Here is a 23,268-nt window from a genome sequence, read left to right on the forward strand (position 1 = left end):
TCATTCCTCCTTTTTTGCTCCACAATCCAGTTTCATTACTCTGACAACTCAAAACCAAAAACCATCTTTCATACTTTGGCAGACTATTCACCATGAATGGTGGGGTGGCTGAGGGAGTGTACGTATTGCCTTTGGAAGGGTCCTCTACATCACCATGATTTTATTTGAATTGGTTTATGGTGCTAAGTGATAGATACCTAGAAAGTCAAAGAGCTGAGATCCCAGATCAGCCCATGGATAGCAAGGCATTTCTTGCAGCTAAAGTTCGGTTTAGTTTGCTGCCTATTCCTTTGCCCTATTCCTTTGCTTTAACTATGTTTTCACGTGTTCTATACTTAAGGCTTCAACCTGGCAAGGTTAGGCAACCTGGGGCCTAATAGGAGGCACTTGGGTCATGGGTACAGAGGATGTAAGTGGATTCTTGTGGAATAGGTGAGCAGTCCTAAGCATCCAGCCCTTTGTCCACTCTTATGTGTGATTGTTTAGCCTTCTATTTTTCTCATCATGAACTGAAATAGCATGAGGCTTTCTGCAGGTGAGGCCAGCCTATCCAGCCTCCAGAAATATAAACCAGGATAGCCCCCTTGTCCATTCAGGTTACTCAATCTCCTACACTCTGTTAAGCCATTTGGGGACTTGGTTTAAAATCAGTAACTTAGCATACTCATGTCCATGATGGTGACAGTTTTAATAAAACTGAATTCAATTTCAAAAGGAATTGAAAGGAACGCGGGTCTGTGTTTCCCCTCCACTTTCAAAATGCTATTTTCTCTTCATCATTGTTTAAGAGATAGGGAACCCCAAAGCAGATGATGATGAAGAGGCCACTATAGCCATAGCCGATGACTCAGAGGGCAGATTGCTTTGTTCCTGAGGTTCTGTGGATGAGGTAGATCTAGTGCATATGAACTTACTATGGTCTAAACGGTTGTTGATCCTCAAAATTCCTAAGTTAAAACTTAATCCTTCCGGGTAATGGTGCTGCATACCTTTAATCCCAGAGGCAGTGGCTGGCTCCTGAAACTCTGAGTTGCAGGTCAGCCTGGTATGCAGAGTGAGTTCCGGGTCAGCCAAAGCTACATAGTAGCATCCTGTCTCAAAGGAAACAATCCCCAAAGCAGCGATGTTTGGGGCATCTGGGAGGTGATAAGGACATGGGTGCAGATCCTCATGAATGGAATTAGAACCCTAATTTTTAAAAAACTGGGATATAATAGAACCCTAATAAAAGAGGCCTGAGAGAGAACTTTTTCATCATGCTAACAGATTGACCCTCCACCAGCCTTAAAAAGAAAGATATAAATGTATCAACTTTACCTCTGAAAACTGTTTTTGCTATATAGTCACCAGTTTGCAAGGACACAAGTCCAAGGAGTGGATCTTTTTATAGTTTTTGGGGTTTTTTGTTGTTGTTGTTGTTGTTTTGTTTTGTTTTTTTGTTTTTTTGGTTTTTTTTTTTTTTTTTTTTTTTTTTTTTTTTTGGTTTTCCAAGACAGAGTTTCTCTGTATAGCCCTGGCTGTCCTGGAACTCACTTTGTAGACCAGGCTGACCTCGAAACTCATTAATCCGCCTGCCTCTGCCTCCCAAGTGCTGGGATTAAAGGTGTGCGCCACTACTGCCCGGAGGATCTTTTTATAGTTAATGATATATTTTTAATAGACCTTTCTCTTCCTATCAGAGAAGATGCAATTCAAACTTTGAAAAGCAGTCAGTACCTTTGGGAAGAAGAAAGACTCCTTGCTCCTCCTGAGAAGGCATGGCAAAGCACAACACTGAAATTACCCACCTGAAGCTGAGCATGGTGGCTCATGGCTGGTCTCTCAGCAAGCAGGGAGCTGAACTTCAAGAGCAACTCAAGTTCAAAGACAGCCTAGACTACATAGTAAGCTCCAGGCCAGCCTAAAGTACAGAGTAGGGCTCTGTCTCAAAACAAGAAAATATTAAGTGACAATTCCATTAGATTAAAAGCCATAAGGCTCCGTTTCTTTGGTATGGCAGATGGCTTTTCCACCAAGAGTCGTACCTCAAATGACTTAAGAATTTTATTTACATAGGACTAAGATGTATCTCAGAGAAAAGAGTGTCTGCCTAGTGCATGAGGCCTTGGGCTCAATCCCCAGTAGTGCCAAAAGGAAAAAAAAAAAATATCAAAAAAGCCACAAACAGTTCAGTGGGTATAAGCAGGCAACCGCAGGGGTCATGGAGAAAGGCAGGCATACTGGTATATGCCAGTAATCTCAGCACTGAAAGGCAGAGGACAGAGAATGTGAGGTGAAGGGGTACTCAGTGGCCAGCCAGTCTACCAGTCAGTAGGTGTGAGGTTCAGTAAGAGAGAGATCCTATCTCAGAGACTAAGGTAAAGAATGACAGAAGACATCCGGAATTGACCTTTGGCCTTCACAGGTATACCTCCACATACATGGCACACACTCATGTATACAACAAATATGTGCAAAGAATTTAAAAATGAGTTTTGCGTATGTCCCACTATTACAAACTATGGATGGGTATATTGTTTTCCACTCAAGTCTCAGTTCTCAGGAAAGATTGAGCTCAAGCAGACAAAGGGAAGGTTTGAAACTATGTGTGTTCTCCCATGCTTCATTGTTGCACACATCAATGGAAAGAGAGGAAACAGAGTCACTGACAAGGAAACAACTTCTCTACCAGAAAGCAGCCATTTAGGTCAGCAACACTTCGGGCACATTTACTTTTACAAATAAGAAATTCCAGTTCCCCAAAACTTAAGGCAATGTTGCATATACCATTAAACAGTTCTCTTTCCTTCTTTTTGATGTTGAACATTATAGAAATAAATGTGCTTTTAAAACATTCTTCAAAAATAAATAAATAAAAGGCTGAGGAATGTTTTAAAAATTAAAGAAACATTAACAAGTGCCTTTTCCAAGCAATGTTGGTAGTTTTCAGCTGCTAGAATATTTTATACAGGAACTATCCTGTATTTTTCCAACAAGTTTACCAGAAAGACATGTATATGGTGTATTCGAACACGCGGGTCACAGAAAACACAATTCTATTTGGTCCTTATTTTAACGTTACCTTTACACCATCTGCTCCTGGATTTTCAGCAAAAATGTTCTTGGTGGTTGTAAATGTTCATCTTCGCTAACAATTTCTAGAGCTTCTGAAGGCAATGTGCTATACAGTAAGCACAAAGTGAGAGGCATGGACGACACAGGAGAGCCGGTGTTTTATTACATTCCTGCCCCAGATCATTGTTTCTAGGAGGTAACACATACATTTTTAATCCTTCTTCTGATCTTGAGCAATGTAAAGAGGACCTCGCCTGACCTAGTTCAGTCTCTTCTCACAGTAGCGGTGATAACCTTATTGTGCAAGAGAAATTGGTTGTTCTATTATATTTTAAGTCAGTGCGTATTGGGTGACAAAGCATTATTTATGCCCTTCTTTTTATATGTGAATGTTGGAATCTCCTTCAAGGTCTAGAGCAGGTACTTTTCCTTAAGTTCAAGGATATAGGCAACATGCAGATGAACAAATGTATTTTTTTTCATATTATGACAGTTCCGCTGTGATATAATGCCGCAGAATTGTACCATCTCACTAACTCAAAATGAGCTTTAATACATCCTGTTTCACATTAATTTATGTCAGTGCAAGTGAGTTAGAAAAAGAATGTTCTAAATCTTCAACCCCCAGGATAAATTAATTCAAGCTAAACAAAATATGATTATTCCAAAAATCATATGACTGGTTTGTCTAAGAAAGATTCCACACATTTTACATCGACTTTGCTCCAAGTAAACCTATGTTGGAAATCCAAATTAAGACAGAAAAAAAAACTGAGTATGTAAAGAACGAGACACTGTAGTTTTATCTCAGAGTAGTAGAGTATGTTGAAGATAAATAATTCATCCTTATCCGAGTTCCTGGGCAAATTCAATCCATAGGCATTCAACAGCTTGCCAATAGGCCATGGATCTGACAATCAGTCTTCAGTTAAAACTCATTAAGTGGATTAAAAACAAAGGTAAGACAAATCATGTTAATTTGGTTAGAAAAACAAATGTTGTTAAATGTGTAACAGTCATGTAAAACTTGGGACCCAAGAGGACTCTGAACAGAGAAGTATAAGTAACGTCTCTTCAGAGCCAAGGGAGGAACCTGCAGTTTCCAAAAGTGACACAGCAAAAAGATCCCTTTAATCACATTCTTCCTATTGTGCTCTCTTAGAAACACATTTTAATTCGCCTGAGGAGAAGGGAGAGCTAAAGGTATTCTGAGAGTGTCTGTGGCGTTGACATGGGAAAGCAAATTTTAAATGACAACCTCCTGCTTTGCTTAGCAGATTGCCTCATGATGCAAATGCAAAATCAATTGCTTAATGGTGTAGACAGAATTTTTTTTCTCTTTAGCCACTTTGTGACTCTGCAAATTTGTGGCTGCAACTAATTATAAATGCAGATCTATGACTGGAGTTCTTTTCAAATGTCGACTTATTGTCAAAGCACAAAGCAATATGTTCTGGTAAGTCATATGCTTAATTTCAGAGTGGACTTTTTATTGGTGGTTGGGTTTTTTGTTTGTTTGTTTGTTTGTTGTGATAGGGTCTCTCTGTGGAACTTGCTCTGTAGACTAGGCTAGCCCTAAACTCAGAGCTCTGCCTACTTCAGCTTCCTGGCTGGGATTATAGGTATGCACCACCACTGCCCAACCAGAGTGGGGTTTGATGCTGAGTTTCTTAACAATTCGAGTAATATAACTTCTTCAAGATGGATACTAACATGAAAAAGAGACCCCACGTGTATAAACCTCAAACCTAACAGGCCTACCCTTCACTCAGAACAGACATCCCCCTCGCCCCAAGCAGGCACCTCCATGTGCTGATTCAGGTTCATAGTCTTGACTTCCTATGTCATGATGTTCTTTAGTGCCTCACCATTGTAGCCTGCCCTCACTAGAGGAAGGAGAAATAAGAAATATGGAAGGCCACGGGCTCCAGCCAAGACTGGAGACATACACATCACTTCCTCTAACAGTCACAGAATTGGGTCACAGAGCCACACCTAAACCAAAGAAGCTGCCTATCACAATGGAAAAAGATGAAAAGATTTGTCCTTGACCTGAAATCAATCTCTGTCATGGGCAAGTCAACCAATTTCCTCATGCCTTGGGACTCTTTTCCTTATAAGCAGTGACAATTCTGTATATAGTGCCTATATTGGGAGCTTATTAACATGCATAAATGTGTACCATCTTGGTGTCAGTTTGTCAACTGACTGTGTCGCTATTATTTAGGACAATGCTGTGATACTGCTGGCAGACTCATTATGTTGGGTTAAGTGATAGTAAAAAGCACAAACGTTCCTCCCCAAGAATATTATCAAAAGCACTATGTGAAGTGTAATTTTGCCTGGAAATCAGTGGATTAAGTAAATGGCATTCTAATGTTGTCCTATCTTCTTTCTGTCTTTCCCATGGTCCCAGCCTTACCGTGTGTGTGTGTGTGTGTGTGTGTGTGTGTGTGTGTGTGTGTGTGTGTGTTCATGTTGTGATGCATGCGCATATTGTCAAAGTCAGTGGTCACCTTGGGATATACCTCTTCAAGTGCCACACGCCTTGTGTTCTCTGATGTTTTGTTTAAGAGATTTCAGTACAGAGTAGTCTCAGCATTTATCGAGAAAGTTAGGCATACTCAAGAAGGGGGGGGGGGCTGGAGAGATGGCTCAGCGGTTAAGAGCACTGACTATTCTTCCCAAGGTCCTGAGTTCAAATCCCAGCAACCACATGGTGGCTCACAACCATCTGTAACAAGATCTGACGCCCTCTTCTGGAGTGTCTGAAGACAGCTACAGTGTACTTACATATAATAAATAAATAAATAAATAAATAAATAAATAAATATTAAAAAGAAAAAAAAAAGAATGTGTGTGGGTCTCTCAAAGGAGAGTCACCCCAACTTTGTTTTTTGTAACAGGGTCTCTTGCCGGCCTGGAACTCAACTAGACAGATTGAGCCAGCTCACCACGGATCTGCCTGCCTCTGCCTCCCTGTAACCGGGGCTGAGCGTGAACTACAAGACTCAGGGTTTTTAACTCAGTTCTGAAACGGAACTCAGGTCCTCATGCTTTGAAGACATACACTTTACTGACTGAGCTGTCTCCCCAGTACCAAAACATGTATTTCTACTCCAAAACCAACAACCTAGACCAGTTCACATATCAGAACTCTAATTCTTAGCTTTAACATTTAGCACCTTAAAAAAAAAAAAAAAAAAGTTTGAATGCAGTAGCATGGTACCTGCAGTGCCAACTACTTTAGAAACTGAAGTGGAAAGAACATAATCAGCCCAAGGAACAATGGGAGACCCAATATCCAAAAGCAAAACACTTTTATAAAATACTTTAAAATACAAAAGCTCGATGCCTTAAAAGAATGTGAAATAATTACTCTTAAGTACCCTGTAAGGACTAAATGATGAACCTTGCGACCACTTAGATAATGATCCCACAGATGGAATTGAGACAGGCACCAGTGAGGAGCAGCACCGGGTGACAAGTTTCACTCACATGCAGGTGATGTAATTCAAGAGCGAGCCACACAGCATGGCAACAAGACACATGATCTACCTGGACGCCAGAGCCAAAAGGCACTAGTCCCAACTCAGCAAATGACTAGTGAGGTGACCTTGGGAAAGCTAGCTTTCAATTCTCTTCTCAAAAAATGAAAACAGAAATAAACAGATACTTTGAGGGGGAAAAAACAGTATCTGTTAAAAAAAAAATCTAAGCAGGGGAACTGGGGTGAGACAAATAAAGGGAAAAGGAAACATGTGGGGAAAGTTGCTGTATTGGAAGGGGGCTGAGCGGCTATGCTGGGCTACATGAGAAATAGCATGTTGGCTTTCAGAAAGCATGCAAGCCAAGAATAAAAACATGTTAATACAAGTAAATCAGGCATCCAGAGAAGCAAATAATTTGCTGGAGCTAAAGTTACTGTCTCGTCTCTTAAGTTTTTGTTATCACAGACAGATAATGAACGTTTCTGGGTGTGGTGATGAGATAGGTAATGAACAATTCTGGGTGTGGTGAAGATCCTCAGCTTTGCTCCCAGCACTGAGAAGCCAGAACCAGGAGGAATAACTGTTAATTAAGGTCAATCTCTACCATTGATGGGATAGCCTTCTGGCGCTCGGCACATAATGAGAGATTTCCTTCATTAGTGGGGCTTCTCCTTCTCTGACCTTGTCTGGGGAATTCTAAGTCCACACGTATGCCTCTACCTGAGGAATGTCACATAGCCTCAATTAGATTACAGGATCAATTTCCTTTCTCCAGTTAAGAACCTGTTCAGCCAGCACCTGAGATTCCTGAAATGCTTCCCCTGGTGAGGCATTCTAGATACACTAAGCCCCCAGCCAATCCTGGATGTTCCTATCTACAGTCCCCAAAACTTTATAAGCCTTGAATCTCGCTACGCTGATCTGGCTACTGAATGCTGCTCCTGGCATGGCCATTCACTGTATGTACTCATAAGGTTTCGGAACCTTCCCACCCCCATCCCCACCCCCACTCTGATCCCTTTGCCCTTGTGGACTGAATCAGCAGACAATCCACAAAGGCAGGGAGACCCACAGGTACCCTAGGCTATATAGCAGATTGCAGGCCAACTTGAACTCCATATAGAGACTTGCTTCAAAGGAGAGGGTAGAGATGCCTGGAAGTGTGGCTCAGTGCTTGCCAAACAAGCATAAAGACCTGAGTTCAATCCCCAGAGCCCACATAAAAAAGACAGGCATGGGAGCACGCCTACAACCCCAGCGTTAAGGATGGGGATAGAGGGGAATTCCGGGGATTCACTGACCATCCAGCCTAGCCAAATTGAGGGGCTCATGGTTGACTGAGAGACCCTGTCTCAAGAAATAAGAGAGTGAGAAACTGAGGAGGACATATGATTCCTACCTCTGGGCCCCACATGCACATGCATGCACATCCACTTGCCACATACATGAACATACATGGGGGAAGGGCACACAGAGAGAAAGACAGTAAGAGAGAAGAGACAGAGATCGAGTCAGGGGGGGCAGGTAACGGGTGGAGGGAGGGAGGAAAGGCGAGCACATGGTCCCATGAGCAGGCACATCAAATGGAGCAGTGTCTCCCAGGCCTTGGCCAGGCTTCTGGAGTTTACAGTGGGAAACTGAGAATGCTATAACCCATTAACAAGGTTACACCGATGTCAGCTTTGGGACTGGAAGACAGCCCTCTGCTTGTTTGATCTGTACTCCAGCATCCTTTGCATAAGACCCTAACATTAACCTTATGTAGACCAGTCTGGCCTCAAACACACAGTAAATTTGCCTGTCTCTGCCCCCAAAAGGCTGGCATTAAAGGTGTGTGCCACTATACACGGCCTTATCTCAGAATTCTGAGTGGCTAGAACTACAGTTGTTGCACGTCACTACACCCAGCTTGACCCCATCATTTTAAATGGCAGTGTCCTAATTTCATTTCCGGTTGCTGTGACAAAACGTCTTGACAATTAAAACTGAACACCAGCAAGCAAGTTTCATATTTTACCACAAAGCAGCTCAACATAGAGGAGGGGTGGGATCGACTGCATTTCTTAGAGTTTTTATTTTTATTTTTAATTATTGCAGCCGCGTATGGAGACACAAGCCTGTAATCTCATCATTCAGGAGGCTGAGGCAAGAGGATCACAAGTTTGAAACCAATCTGATACATATAAAAAGTTCAAGACCAGACGAATCTCAAAATAATAACAATAATACAAACCTACATTCATAAGGACCTAGATTCTAACTCAAGAAATCATATAAAAATGTCAAGTGTGTGAGCTGGAGAAATGGCTTACCGGTTAAGAGCACTGACTGCTCTTCCAAAGGTCCTGGGTTCAATTCCCAGCAACCACATGGTGGTTCACAACCATCTATAGTGGGATCTGATGCCCTCTTCTGGTGTGTCTGAGGACAGCAATTGCCTATTTATATGCATTAAATGAATAAATATTTTTTTTAAAACATCAGGTGTGGTGATAGATTTATAGCCCTAGTTCTGGAGAGGCATATATAGGATGTCCTGGGACTCACCCACCAGCCAGCCCAGCCTAATTGGTGAGTTTCAGGCTAGCTTGGGCTATTCAGTAAGACCTTGCCTTGAAAACAAAGCTGCATGCTCTATTTCTCAAGTCTAGCCTTACTTAATCCAAAATAGTGTATTAAGAGGTGTTACATGCCAGGCGGCGGCGGCGGTGCACGCCTTTAATCCCAGCACTCGGGAGGCAGAGGCAGGTGGATTTCTGAGTTCGAGGCCAGCCTGGTCTACAGAGTGAGTTCCAGGACAGCCAGGGCTACACAGAGAAACCCTGTCTCAAAAAAACAAAACAAAACAAAACAAAAGAAGTGTCACATCAGCTTTTCCTGGAGACTTGAACAAACATCTGTTTGCTCTCTATGGGTACAAACAAGAGACTAAAGAAATGGTGGTTCCCCACCCCCCATGTCTGACTTGCTTGCCGACACACCTGTGAATGAAGGATTATCCACAACAGCTCCTCCCTTGGGCTCCTGCCAGGCCTCGAAGATGGTCTCCTGACCACTGATGAGTCCTCCCTTCCCTCCGAGGAAGTGTGTTAGTGGACCCAGCCCTGTGAGGGTCCCATTAGTCCTCACAGTCACTCTGGTTTTTAGGACAGCAACAGTCCTACAGAGCATGGGATGAGCAGCACCCCACAACAAAAGGAAATATCTTGGATTATTTTATTATTATGTAGAAAAAATCCACATAAGAGAAAAGCTAAAGGCGCTATCTTATCAGGTGTGTCTCTGAATTCAGTACCTAATTTAAAATACTGTATTAAGGGCTGGAGAGATTGCTCAACTGTTAAAAAACACTTGCTGCTGCTCTCTTATAGGGTCCTAGACCTCAGCAGGTCCCTAGACCGTCACACAACCAACTCCATAATGGACATATCATTCAGGCTGTGAAATTCGGCACACAGGCAGCACCATCTGTTGCAGGATATTTGAGCACACTGTGAACCCTACGGTTGTGTTATTTACTGGGAAAACCTGTTTTTAGTTGTGGTGTGGCTCAGCCTTAGCATACACCTTTCATTCAAGAGCTTTCTTCTTCAATATTGTAAACAGGATTAAGTAAAGTCAACCATAGGTCAAGAGTTGGAGCAAGCAAGCAGTTGACAAAAAGTGAACACAGGGTTATTAAGAAAAAAAACATTAAGAGGGTGTCAGGAGGTGGATGGATAGAGAAATGAGCCAGAAGTAGAAGGGGGGGACATTCAGACTGAAGGAGGTTTTTAGAGATATGAGAGAGGGAATTTGTCCTGGGTGTCAGCTGAGGAGGACGGTCAGCTGGGTGCTTTCTCTGCCTCTCGGAGCTAGCTGGCTTTCACCCTAGCAATTTGGCTCCTGAGTCTTCACTGGTAAAATCAAGTGATTGAGATTTTGTTTAAAAAACAAAACAAAAAAAAAAAAAAACAGCTATCTGCCAAAACTAAAACAAAGGCCTAACCCATCAAAGTCCATATAGTTCTGAGAAAGTCTCAAAATGTACTAACCTTGCTTTTTAGCTTCTATAGTCTTATCTGGCTAACTGCTCTTGTTAACTGAAGAATGGCAACCCAGAACATGGTTTTTGTACTTAAAAGCTGACCCTGTGAAAGGTTCAGTGGTATGCTGGGATCCTAAACACGCAGTGTAGTTGCCAGTCAGCTAATCAAGATTGGTTTTTTATTGGCTTAAACCCATGTCTGAGCTGTCTTCTCTGACGGATAACCCCAGCACTCAGGTCCAGAGGCTCACAAATGCCTAGAAGTTAAGGTCCAAAGTGCCCAACACCCTCTTCTGTTCTCTGCAGGCACCCCTGCACACTTATGTCAGCATAAACTTATACCAACATATGTACACACAGATAAATAAAAATTTAAATAACATGAAATTAGCATAATTCATGTTATTGAAGGTAGAGAGAAGTAATGGGCTCCTACCCTCCACCACTGGGTAAAAGGCAGCCCAGAAGTGGAGCAAAAGATCCCAGAGACTCTAATACCAGAATACTCCTGACTAGTGTGGAACTGTGAGCCACTCACCTCTTCCCCTTCAGGCTGAATTAAAGCATCAGTTAAATGCTAGGTTCCCACCTCACCACTGGGCCATGATGCAAATCTCAGCCCTTACTTTACTTTCCCAAGGAACACCTACTCATCCAAAGCACCAGTTCAAACCTCACCACCTCCTTGGAGCCTTCCTATCCGAAGCCAACGTCAGAAGTCGGCTCGAGACACCCTAAGGCCATCATGTTTTTAGCACAGAAATGACTGTGCCCCAGAGGGACAGAGAGCATGGATAATGGACAAAGGCAGGAGAGAGAAGAAGAGGACAAAGGGGTAGGGAAGAGGGGAGTGAGAGGGATTTGGGGAGGAGGGAACAATAAAGAACCGCCTCTGGATGAAGAGGCAGACGTGGCCCACAGGCAGTCCGCAGTTAATAAAGGAAAAAGGGGAAACCCCACAGTAGGATGTGTTTAATTTTAATTGGGCATGTTAATTAGGTGAACCAAAGGGGGCTTTGATTGTTGGACTTCAATACTTTGATAGCTGGACTTTGGTAGCTAGCCTCGGGAGAAAGAAGTGGCTAAATTCGGGACTAGACCTTGGTGGCTAGTGTTAGGGATATAATCTAACAGGTTTTAGCAAGGCAGAGGGGAAGGGGAGAAGGGCAAGGCCTGCCAGAGCCACGCCCGCCATGCTGGAACTGGTTAAAAGATCCTTCACTACCTTTCCTGGCTCAGATGGAAATAAGGATGCCACCCTCTGGAATTCAAGGAGAAACGTCTGTCCTGGGGTTGTTTGCTTGCGTTTAGTTTCTCCTAGAGCCAAAAAAGTTGGAAGCTCCGAGCTGGCGACCACTCTATAAGATCAGTGAGTGTGTACAGAAGCAAAGGGTGAATGACCGATAGGCTGCTCTTCCGGCTTTTGTAGTTGCTTCACGCGAGGTTCTGTTAAGGAGAGAGTTTGCCCTTCCATTAGTATGTAAAACCACAAGCAACACAAATATGTGGGGGTACTTTGAGCAAATGTAAAGTTTATCCTTTCAAAAATGTTCACTTGTACCGAGACATCTTCAATAAAGAGAAACGATGATGGTTTTTAAAGCAACTCAATGAAAACAGCCTGAGCACTTTGCTTTACTTTTTAGTATTTCCTGACCCCTTAAGATGCCCAATGTTTTCCTTTTAAAAGAGATCTATTTATTATTTTAAGTAATAGACGCATTTATAGAACAATAGGAATATTTGTCTGGGACTCAGATGAGAAAAAAAAAGTCTACTGTAGTTCCAGGCAGGCGAGTTTGGCTACTTTGAAACATTTCTTTCAAAAGTTACCAAACTGTTAAGAGTGAAGGTGCACTCTGAGGTCAGAAGTAACGTACAACTCCTTCCTCACTTGGTCTGAGTTTTTGTGTGTGTGTGTGTGTGTGTGTGTGTGTGTGTTTTAAGATTTATTTTATGTATATGAGTACACTGTAGCAGTACAGATGTTTGTGATCCATCATATGGTTTCTGGGAATTGAATTCAGGACCTCTGCTGGCTCCGGCCCCAAGATTTATTTTATTATTCTATGTAAGCACACTGTAGCTCTCTTCAGACACACCAGAAGAGGGCGTCGGATCCCATTACAGATGGTTGTGAGCCACCATGTGGTTGTTGGGATTTGAACTCAGGACCTTCGGAAGAGCAGTCAGTGCTCTTAACCCCTGAGCCATCTCTCCAGCCCGGTCTGAGTTTTCTAAATGGTGCGTGGAGACCTCACGTCCACAGCAGCACGCACTTCGATTCTGCGCCAGAACTCGGCGCAGCCTCCCCGGCAGGCGTCAGGGTCGTTCAGGGAACGAGTTCACGTCCCGCCAGGTGAGAGAGGGCTCCGCACCCTCAGCTCGCCACCGCTCCACCGCGCAGGCGCCCGCGCCGGTCTCTTCCGGCAGACGCGGCCCTAAGAAACTCGGAACCAGGGCTCCCAGCCGCACAGGAGCGGCGGATGAGATTAGCTGAAGTACCACTCGGGAGGCGGAAGCGGAGGGCTGACTGAGCTGGGGGAACTTTGCCTGGATGGCACTTTCCTGTTCCCCAGTCCGCCCCCGCCGGAGGGGCTCGGCTCTGAGATCCAAGATGGAGTTGTTGAGTCGAGCTGAGCAAGAGATGAGTCTGGCGGCCTTGAAACAACACGACCCCTATATCACCAGCATCGCAGACCTCACGGGCCAGGTCGCCCTCTATACTTTCTGCCCCAAAGCCAACCAGTGGGTGAGTGAGGCCCGGCCGGGGACAGCGCCAGCCTGGCCGCGGCCACCTCTTAAAGGGACCGCGCCGACAGCTGAGGATTGGGGGTGGGGGAGAGAAGCCGGAGCCCGGGACCGCAGAGGCGAGGCCGGGACCTCTCCCAAAGCCGGGTCCGGAGCCAAAGAGGTGACCGGGCCACGCGGCATTGGAGGAATGTCGCGGAAGGAGTAGACCAGAGACAGAGCCGGGAAATCGGATGGAGGAGAGGAACGAGGCAGGATCAGTCTTTTGGGGTCGGTTCTGGGGGCTTGAGGTTGCAGTGGTAGAATATGAGACAAGTTAATTTTTCTTTTTTAACAAGTGATGGAAAGCCTGTGTTTGGAGACTTTGAGGACTCTTAGATACCTTCCATGTACTTGATGGCAGACTCGGCCCCTCTTTCCCTGCCGACCTAAATGGGATGGTTTGGGTTTGAAGCTTAAAAATCAGTTTCAGGAGTTAGTCCAGCTTTAGTCGAACTACTATGTATATCTGGAATTTGGGGGAAATGTTTCAAGGCTACTTCAGTAAGAACTGGATTCCTTGGAGACGTTTGCGAGAAAAAAAGAGACCAGTGCTAGGACCTTTGACGGCTCACTGCTGAGTTCTTTTGGGATTGTGTGAAGGGCATGGAGTCGCAGAAGTTACCTTGTCTATTCGCTGATTCTAGTTAACCTCAACTCGAAGCACCTGTGTGCACGGCCCATTTTCTTGTGATCGACTTTTCCTAATTCATTCATTCAGCTATGCAAAGGTTCACACTTTGATTTAGTTTTATAACATTAAAGCACTACACCTGTGCTGAAAACCTGAATAAACTCTGTTGCAGCAAAAGAAAGAATACTAATGTTATATTTTCTTGTTTTATTTCTTGTAGTACAGGAACTCAAACCCAAGACCCCTGATGGCAGGCAGACAGGCACTGTTCCTCTACCATTGAGCTATATACCCAACCCAAGTTACAATTTCTTAGTCACATTTTCAGGTGTTTATTTTAAAACCCTGCCAAATTTGCCTAAGGCAGAGAATGGTTTCTATCCATGATTCTTGACAAAGTTCTGAAAATAATAAATTGTGTTTGGTAACCACAAAATGCGTAACTCGTGAAAATATTCCTAAATCCTCCAGAAATGAAACAAAGGATCTTATAAGAAAATTTCCCGAGGGTAGAGATTTAGCTCAGTGGTACACAGCTGTGCATCATGAGCCCCAGGCTCTGAGTTCAACCCTGGTATCAGGGTTGAAGAAAGTTTCCATTCTTTTTCTATAAACTTCCATAGACTGCTTAAGTTTGTTTTGTTTTGTTTTAATTTTGGTTTGTTTTTTGTTGTTTTAAGTTGCAATACACAATACCTTGATTGGAATATTAAGATACCTAGTTGAAAGGTTTTCATGTTTGCAAAGATAAAGCTGGGGCTGGAGAAATGGCTCAGTAGTAGCTAAAAGCATGGCTGCTCTTCCTGAGGACCTGGCTCAGCTTTCCAGCACCCCCATGCTGGTTTATATCCATCTGTAACTCCAGTCCCAAGGGATCCAATGCCCTCTGCTGCCCTCTATAAGCTCCACGCACATACATGTTACAAAGACATATGTGTGCTGCCAAAACATTCCTGCACCTTTTTTAATTGGAAAAAACTGTGTGTGTGTGTGTGTGTGTGTGTGTGTGTGTGTGTGTGTTTTCCTTTAAATGTTCCTTACTGGTGAAAATAAATGTAGACTACAGATGTAGACATATTGATGGATTGGATATTGGATACACTTACATACACACAGGGTTGAGTGGATACACAATTTGTTTACATTTTTAAAAAGTGGCTTGCTTTACCTGTTCAAAAGTGATTAATTTGGAGGCTAAGAGACTGCTCAGCGGATGAAGTGCTTGCCGCCTCAGTGGATGAAATGCTTGCCGCCCAAGCATGAGAGCCTAAGGCATTCACATAGAAAGCTGGGCGTAGTGCCTGCACTTAAGTCCAACACTGGGGTATGGAGCCACTTAGGATGCAGCACTGGAGCCCGCTGACCAGCAAGTGTAGCTTAATTGCCCATCTTCTGGCCAGTGAGACCCCTGACTGCCACTGACCTCTACACTGTTATACGCAAACGCAGGTATGCATTCCCAAGAGCACATACACAGCTGATTTCACAGTAAATAAGACAAGTTGGCCTGAAAGTGTGGCTGCTTCACTGAGACCATTTGGCATTGGATTATTTGTGGAAAACTAACAGAGTTATTCTCTGTTACAGGAGAAGACTGATATAGAAGGGACGTTATTTGTATACCGAAGGTAAGTTTCTTAGGGGTGTTTCTATTTCACTTCAGTGGTGATGATCATTGTCGTGTAAAGTGATCAGTTTCTATTGTGGATCTGTGTTTGGAACCTTCCTGTTTGTCTTCCTTCAGTTTTCCTTCATCCAAGCAGTGCAATCCTACAATAGCTGCTTTTCCTCTCCGATTCTGGGAAAATTGGCTCAGGATTTTTAAATTAATGCATCCCAAAGAGATGCCTGCCCAACTATCCTATGTTAAAAAGAATGCATACATATGAATGTCTTTGAAAACAGTATAGGGGCTGGAGAGATGGCTCAGTGGTTAAGAGCGCTGACTGCTCTTCTGAAGGTCAATCCCAGCAACCACATGGTGGTTCACAACCATCCGTAATGAGATCTGATGCCCTCTTCTGGGATGTCTGAAGACAGCTTCAGTGTACTTACATATAATAAATAAATAAATCTTTAAAAAAAAAAAAAAAAGAAAACAGTATAATACAGTAGCTATGAAGTAGTTGAGACAGCACTCCTGCTGGTCTGTAGTGTCTGAGAAGAATTTGCATTCTGTGCCTGGTTCTGCCCCTTCCTGCTTCTTTCCCAAAGTTCTAGGCTATTCCTAATTCATATATATTTTACTTTAAGCTTTTTTGAAAATTAATTCTTCAAACTGTTGGTTTGTAAGGGTTTACAACGTTACCTTGTTTGGCAACACAGAGGCCTAAAGGGCAACCCACGGATGAGACAGGTCGCGAAACCCTTGTATTCCTAGATACCCAGAGCTCTTGTTCTTAGAGGCGAGTCTCTTCCCTGTGTTCTAGAACTTAGAGCGGCAGCAAGGTTACTGATATCTGGTTCTTTTTGTATAGAGTTCCTTTTTGGACAGCCTTCCTCCATGGGTGCTAATTTATAAGAATGAGTGCTCTTCTAAATGTTAGTGTAGAGCTTTGTGATCTGTCTAAATACACTTTCCCCCTTATGTGGAAGTATTTTGATGTTTGTATGACAAGCTTCTCTTTCCTTGATACTGTTTTCTCTACTTTATTTTCCTTCTCTAAAATAAAAATGGTCTAACTCCAACCTCTTCATTAGTGTTATAAGTCTCTAAGAACCCCTTACTATTGGAACAGTACTGTCTGCACATTTGGGGATATTTGCTGGTCTAATTTTAAAAGACTAAAACAGATGCATTAATAGAGGAAGTGTGAAATGCGGTATAGTAACTTCATTTAATACAATTCATACAACTTAGAGCATTGGCTCTAAGAAAAGGAGGCTTAAGAGCCTCTATTTGGGAACTGAACATTTCCTGTACCTTGGATAAAAGTACACTAGAATGTCATAATACTACTTTGCGGGAATCAAAAAAGAAAACTGGATTTGGAGTTTTTAATTGGTGTGACTTTGGACATGGGCCTTAATTCTGCAAGCTTGTTTCTTAGTCTGTAGAACGGGATTTCATTTTCTCCCCATGATATTACAGAAACAAATGAGAACTATAGAGTTTTAGTGATTGTGTGTTGGATCCCCTTGGTAAGGAAACTAAAAGCATCCTTACTATAGAGGCCAGTCCATCCAACTCAAAGACCTATGAGGACTATTTAATGTAAGAAGAGTTACTGCTGTAATGAGTGGCAGGCAGAGACAAACTTGTACCATAGTTTTAAAAACCTGGTACTGGTAGCACATGACTTTAATCCCACACTTGGGAGACAGAGGCAGGTAGATCTCCAAGTTCAAGGCCAGCCTGGTCTACAGAGAGTGTTCCAGGACAGCCCAGGACCACACAGAAATCCTGTCTCAAAAAAAAAAGAATGTTATTTCTTTCAGCATCAATTTATTACATGTTTATATCAGTCTTGGTTTACATGTATAAAAAAACCCAAAAGTCAGAAATCCTCAATTCTGTGGAGTTTCCATTCTAGTAGTGGGAGGAAGTTAGAGAATAGGTGGGTATTGGGGTGAGGAGGTGACATTTGAGCAAATACTTCCTGGAGAGGAGATGCTTCTGCCCGTTTGGAGGCCACAGTTCAGACAGAGGTCTCGAGGTAGAAACAAACCTGCAGATAGTGGCAGGGACCCCAGTGTGGCAGAAGTGTGACTCACAGGAGGTGAAGTGGGGTGGGAACCTTGGTGACTTGCCTTTTATGCTGAGGAAATAAATCTTTATGAAGACTTAGGTACAGAGAAGGAAATGTCTGACTTAATTGTTGTGTTTTGGGTTTTTTTGTTGTTTTTTTAGGAGTTAAGGCTTAAACCCAGGACTTTGCTCATGCTAGGCAAACATTCTGCCACTGAGCTATATCCCCAGCCTTGTATTTTTGCTTATGATTTGAGCTGCTAATCGTGTTGTGTGATGCAATTAGGAATTTCTTTTTAGTGAGAATAAAGGATAACATTTCTGCAGGTTGAAAGGTAACATGTGTTCTCTTTGTTTAAATCTAAGGTCAGCTTCGCCTTACCATGGTTTTACCATTGTCAACCGACTGAACATGCACAATCTGGTTGAGCCAGTGAATAAAGATTTGGAATTTCAGCTCCATGAACCGTTTCTTCTGTATAGAAATGCAAGTTGTGAGTATACGTATTTGCATTTAACAGAGTGACTTTAATTTCAGAAAATTGGGTTTCATTATACTAAATATAGCCTACATTATAAATGTGTGTCTTGGTAAAAGATCAAATTCTTTTTAAATGTATATATTTATACGTATGACTGTTTGTATGTATGTGTGCACATATACCCCAGCCCATGTGTGGAGATGAGATGACAACTTTCAGGCGTTGTGTCTGTCCACCATGTGGGTTCCGGGTATGGAACTCAGGTAGTCAGGCTTGAGGGTATGTATGTCCCTTCACCAACTGTGCCATCTCACCAGCCCCAAAAAGCAAACATTTTAAGTTAGCTCTAAAATTGAATAGTCCTTTGCACATAACTAACTTAGGTTATTTTAGTTAACTGTTCCATCTAGCCCAGTTGCTAACATCATATTTGTTTATGTTATAAGATGTTTTGTCACTTGTTTTTGCTGTAGAGCTAAGCTGTCTGCTGATGTCCCTGAGCAACAGAACTTAGTCTGACAGACACAGAATGAGAGCAGACACTCAGCTTTCCACAGAGAAAGTCCTTCGCTGTGGATGGTGACCCTTTGAACCCACTAGTTTAATAGTGTCCAGTAGGTACCAATACTGTGCCAACTGTTGTGCTTTCATGACAGAGAGTAACCCATGCAGGATACACAGGTAGTTTGGGGACAAAACTCAAGGTGTGTGGCATATATTTAGTTGGGGAGTTCTAGGCCAAGGTCTTGTCAGGCGTTTTTACAGGTTGTAATAGCTATTGAATTTAGTCAACAAAGCTCAGAGTAGCCCTTTCCAGAAGAGTGTAGATGTTCCTCACCTCAACAGTGGCATTACTTGCTGATAGAGCTATCATAAGTTGAAAGTTTGTTAATATACTTAAGCTACTGAGCACCAGAACTTAGCAACACAGTATACTGTAGAGTATCAGTTGTTCCCCCGCTGTGATCATATGGGATTGGAAACTGTGGCTGGTTGTTACTATACAGTACTGAGGGAAGTATCCCACTGTTATTTCTATCCCTATCCCAAGGGAAATGTACAGTCCAGACTTTTTTTTACTTGTACATACCACTTTCATAACATTTATAAGCAAAAAAAAATCCTAAGTCAGATTATCGTAAGTATGGGACCATCTGAACAAGAAGTATAGTTGAAGATCGAGGCTGTAGCTCAGTGGTAGAATACTTAGTGTTCGTGTGCTTTGGGTTGGATCTCCAGCAACACGAGCGTGGTGTATGTTGTGTTCCGGTAGTTCAGTATGATGTTAGAAGTTTGACTGAGGACAGAGACAGTTTGCTTATTGTTGATCCAGGAGAGATATCAAAACAGAGTGGTGATCTAGAAAGCTGGATGCCGTGCCTGTCCTGGAACTCTGTAAACCAGGTTGACCTTGAACTCACAGAGATCTGCTTGACTGCCTTCCCAGTGCTGAGACTAAAGGCATGTGCCACCACCTCCCAGCATTTCTTGCTCATTTTTTTTTTTCTTGCTCATTTTTAAGTATGTAAAGTAAGATCCATCTCTTGACTTTTCAGTAAACTGTGTCTCAGAATTTTAACTGACAATTACCTCTTGTATTTTAAATCCTACAGGCATTATTAGAGACACTTTTGAGCCAGGAATGGCAGTATATATTAATAATTCCAGTACTTTGGAGGCTGGGCAGCCTGTGCTATATAAGCTCCTATCTCAAAAATTTAAAAAATTAAAAATAAAAAGTGTGGTATTTAATATCTGTAAGTTCAGGACTTACGTGAACTAGTAAGAAAGAGTAGAATGTTACAGATGGCTGTTTCATGTTAAATTTCCATTATGGGGAAATTCTTCAAAAGAACACTTACAAAATTTTTAATATAAAATCAGACCGATATTGCTTTTTACTGCTGTGACAATTCTGTATTGCTCCTAGTCATTGGGAAAAATCATGAGACTGATGTGCCTGATTACCATGTGGCATAAGCCTGAGTCCTTTAAATTAGAGTCTTGTAAAACTGACTGACACTGGCTCATGCTGGAGCTAGAGTGCCCTGGAGGCAGAGGCAGGTGGACCTCCATGTTCATGGCCAGCCTGATCCACAGACCCATCCCAGGCTACAGAGTGAAACCCTAACTTTAAAAAACAAAAAAGCAAGCAGAACCTAACTTTCCAGGGTTTGAGTTATTTGACAGTGACTTGCTAGTATATGTGCAGAACAAATAAAGGCAGATTTATAAGCAACAAACTATCATCTGGTTTTATTATATAAAAACTTAGTGGCTATCTAGACTGTAACTGGAACCAACATAAAATTGTCAGTGTTCTGTAAGTTTAACCCATTACAGTATCGTAGATTATTTGTAACACTAATTGACATACTCTTGTGGAGAAAACTGAACTAATGCTTTTACAAAGGATAGACACAAAGATTTCCTTACTTAAACAGAGAACTCAACTTATCCAGGTCTTCCCATTGGGGACAGCATTTAAAGGAGGAGCTTTATCAGAGATGGTAGGACAGCATAAGGTGGCATGGAGTCTTAGGGTTCTGAGTGTACACCGTCTAATGAGTCCTGAGCATAGAACATGGCTTTGTCAGACCTGGGAGCTGTTGAGTTGTTTGGGGATTTGTCCGTTAAGTATAACGTTAGGATCTGATTATGCGTATGGGTAATTATACCTGATCCTGGAGCTGTTCTTTCATCATTCTCCTACGGGAGATGCCACAAGGTCTGTGGCCCATTTAACTCAAATTATACTTTCATATCCAGCTTTCTTTCCTTCATGTCAGGCTTCAGCATTAATGTGGGAGGCAAAACCAAACATGAACTGTAACTTTTTCCACTTGTAAACTATTTGAGGTACTTGATTTATTTATTTTTAGCTTTTCTCTCTGCGGAATACTTGCTCACCTACCCCGCTCCCAAGGAGAGGTAAAATCTTAGAGAAGATGCTTTCCTTGGATTTGGTGCTTCTCAGGAATCTTTGAGAGATACTCTATTCTCGTCCTGTCTAAGAGCCTTTTGGAAGCTACGAAAAACTTTAGTTGGACTTTAATAACTGCAGCGTCTGCAACCCCTCAATTCTTACTAAACAGTGGCAGTGTACCTGTTTGAAAACATCTCTCTGGTTACAAACTTAAAAGGTAAATAAGAACTCAGATGTTCAGAAACTTGTTGAGGAGCTATGAAAGAAATAGATGTAGTCTAGCACTGTTGCTCTCCAAAGCCAGGGTTCCAACCAACCACTGCTGCAGCAGGAAAGTCGCTGAGTGCACTCTAGAGCAGAGTTGTCTGCTAAAACTCTGCAGGGATGGAGGGCGTCTGTACCAGCACTGTCTGGCATTGACCGCTGAGCCAGGTGTGCCTCGTGTGTGTAAGGAATGTGCTTGTTAATCCGCTTAGCCCATCTGGCTTTACAGACCACTCTGCAGTAGTGTTTGGCAGATTGAGCAGTGGGAATCGAAGCATGAATCTGTACCCCAGCAACCTTTTAATTGTGTCCTGTGTAATAGGACATGCTTTTATGCCTCCTGTTTAGTCATTCAAATGCTGCAGAATACTTCCCTAAGAATGACTTTACTATGGTAGTACATCTTAGAATGGAGTTTGGTTTGCAGACAGTTCTAATCTTCACCATCTTACTGACTGTTAACCTTGTATGAACCACTTAACCCTGATCTGTTTGTCTGGAAAGGATATAGAGAACATAAGGTATTTTGCCAATCACTTAGAAATGTTACCTATATTGAAATGTATCTCCAGCTTAGACTCAAGCCAATGATCTTATTAGTGAGACAACTAAGGTGCTAGGAGTCCCAGACTCCTTATGACCTGACTTGGAGGGTCTCCTCTACCACTTCTCACAGGAACCTCAAGCAAGCTGCGTCACAGGAATCTTTTTCTCCACTCCTTCCCCCTATTTTTTACAGTGCTGGCTCTCAACCCCAGTACTGTGCACAAATAAAGGGAAGAATAAGAGAGGCATACAGGAAGGGAGGGAGAAGAAAAGGAAACAAGAATGAAGGAAAGAGATAAAGGTAGCTAGATTGATAAGCTGTGAACTTTTAAATGAGATTAGCAATGATTCATTGTGGGGCTAACGAAATAACTCCGTGGTAAAGCAGTTACCTGCCATGCACAAAGCCCTGGGTTAGATTCTCAGCACAACAAAAAAAATAAACATGTAGGATAGCCACTGCAGTTACCCTGTCAAACTAGAAAGGGAAAAAGCAACTAGAAACTCCAAAATAAATGGCAGAATAAATCACTGATTAGAACAGATACATATGGAATTTGTATATGTTGCTGGAAATGGAGGATAGAATGAGATGTTACCATTCAAATTTTAACCAGGAAAAGTTAAGGTAACTATTAAGAATACATGAATGCCGGGCGTGGTGGTGCATGCCTTTAATCCCAGCACTCGGGAGGCAGAGGCAGGTGGATTTCTGAGTTCGAGGCCAGCCTGGTCTACAAAGTGAGTTCCAGGACAGCCAGGGCTATACAGAGAAATCCTGTCTCGGAAAAAAAAAAAAAAAAAGGCATGACTGACAAAGAAAATATTAGTAGATATGTAAATATGAACAATTTTGAACCAGCTTGTACCTAGTACATGTGAAATTTATAAAATGAATGTTAAAATCCATAATCATTGCAAATTTCTATAAGGCTATGGGATAGTATACTTAGGCTCTCTAGGACAAGAGGTTAGGAAAGAAAAGAGAAATCTGAGTAGGGATGAAGGAGAATGACAGAGTAGAACCTGATGGCAGAGAGTGGAAACTGCATTGCAACAGAGCAGGCCCACAACGCAAAGGCCTCATCTGTAGGCAATGGGGTGGATCACCAGCAATAAAACAAAGTAACAGTGGGCACCCTGGGAGTACACAGCATTTTTTTAACAAACGCATTTTTTTAACAAGCAGTTTTTAGAAACAAATAGTGAGCTTTTGGCCTATGAGTTTAAAACTTAGAGAGGGAGTTTACTCGAAATGTCCCATTTAACAGCCGTGTCCTCAGGCCTGAGCAGTTATGAATGGACTCAAACAGTACAACAGATTGTCTGGTGGTTTAAAAATCTGCCCAGCATGGCTAAAGAAATT

General features: G+C 42.5%; 1 protein-coding gene across 3 annotated transcripts in view; it reads left to right on the forward strand.

Moving 5' to 3' along the window:
* The first annotated feature begins 13,081 nt into the window (after positions 1–13,081).
* Dcp1a (decapping mRNA 1A) overlaps positions 13,082–23,268 on the forward strand; it is a 47,055-nt gene continuing 36,868 nt past the window's right edge. For 2 of the 3 annotated variants that reach the window (XM_029541353.1, XM_021204132.2), the window contains exons 1-3: positions 13,142–13,324; positions 15,584–15,624; positions 18,051–18,178. In XM_029541353.1, the coding sequence (XP_029397213.1) occupies positions 13,190–13,324; positions 15,584–15,624; positions 18,051–18,178 (304 nt within the window). In that variant the 5' untranslated portion in view covers positions 13,142–13,189. Of the gene's footprint in view, positions 13,325–15,583; positions 15,625–18,050; positions 18,179–23,268 lie in introns of all 3 variants that reach the window. The other variant, XM_021204131.1, reaches the window with a different exon arrangement.

Source organism: Mus pahari, chromosome 8 (genome assembly GCF_900095145.1).
Source record: "Mus pahari chromosome 8, PAHARI_EIJ_v1.1, whole genome shotgun sequence".
NCBI classification, from domain to species: domain Eukaryota; kingdom Metazoa; phylum Chordata; class Mammalia; order Rodentia; family Muridae; genus Mus; species Mus pahari.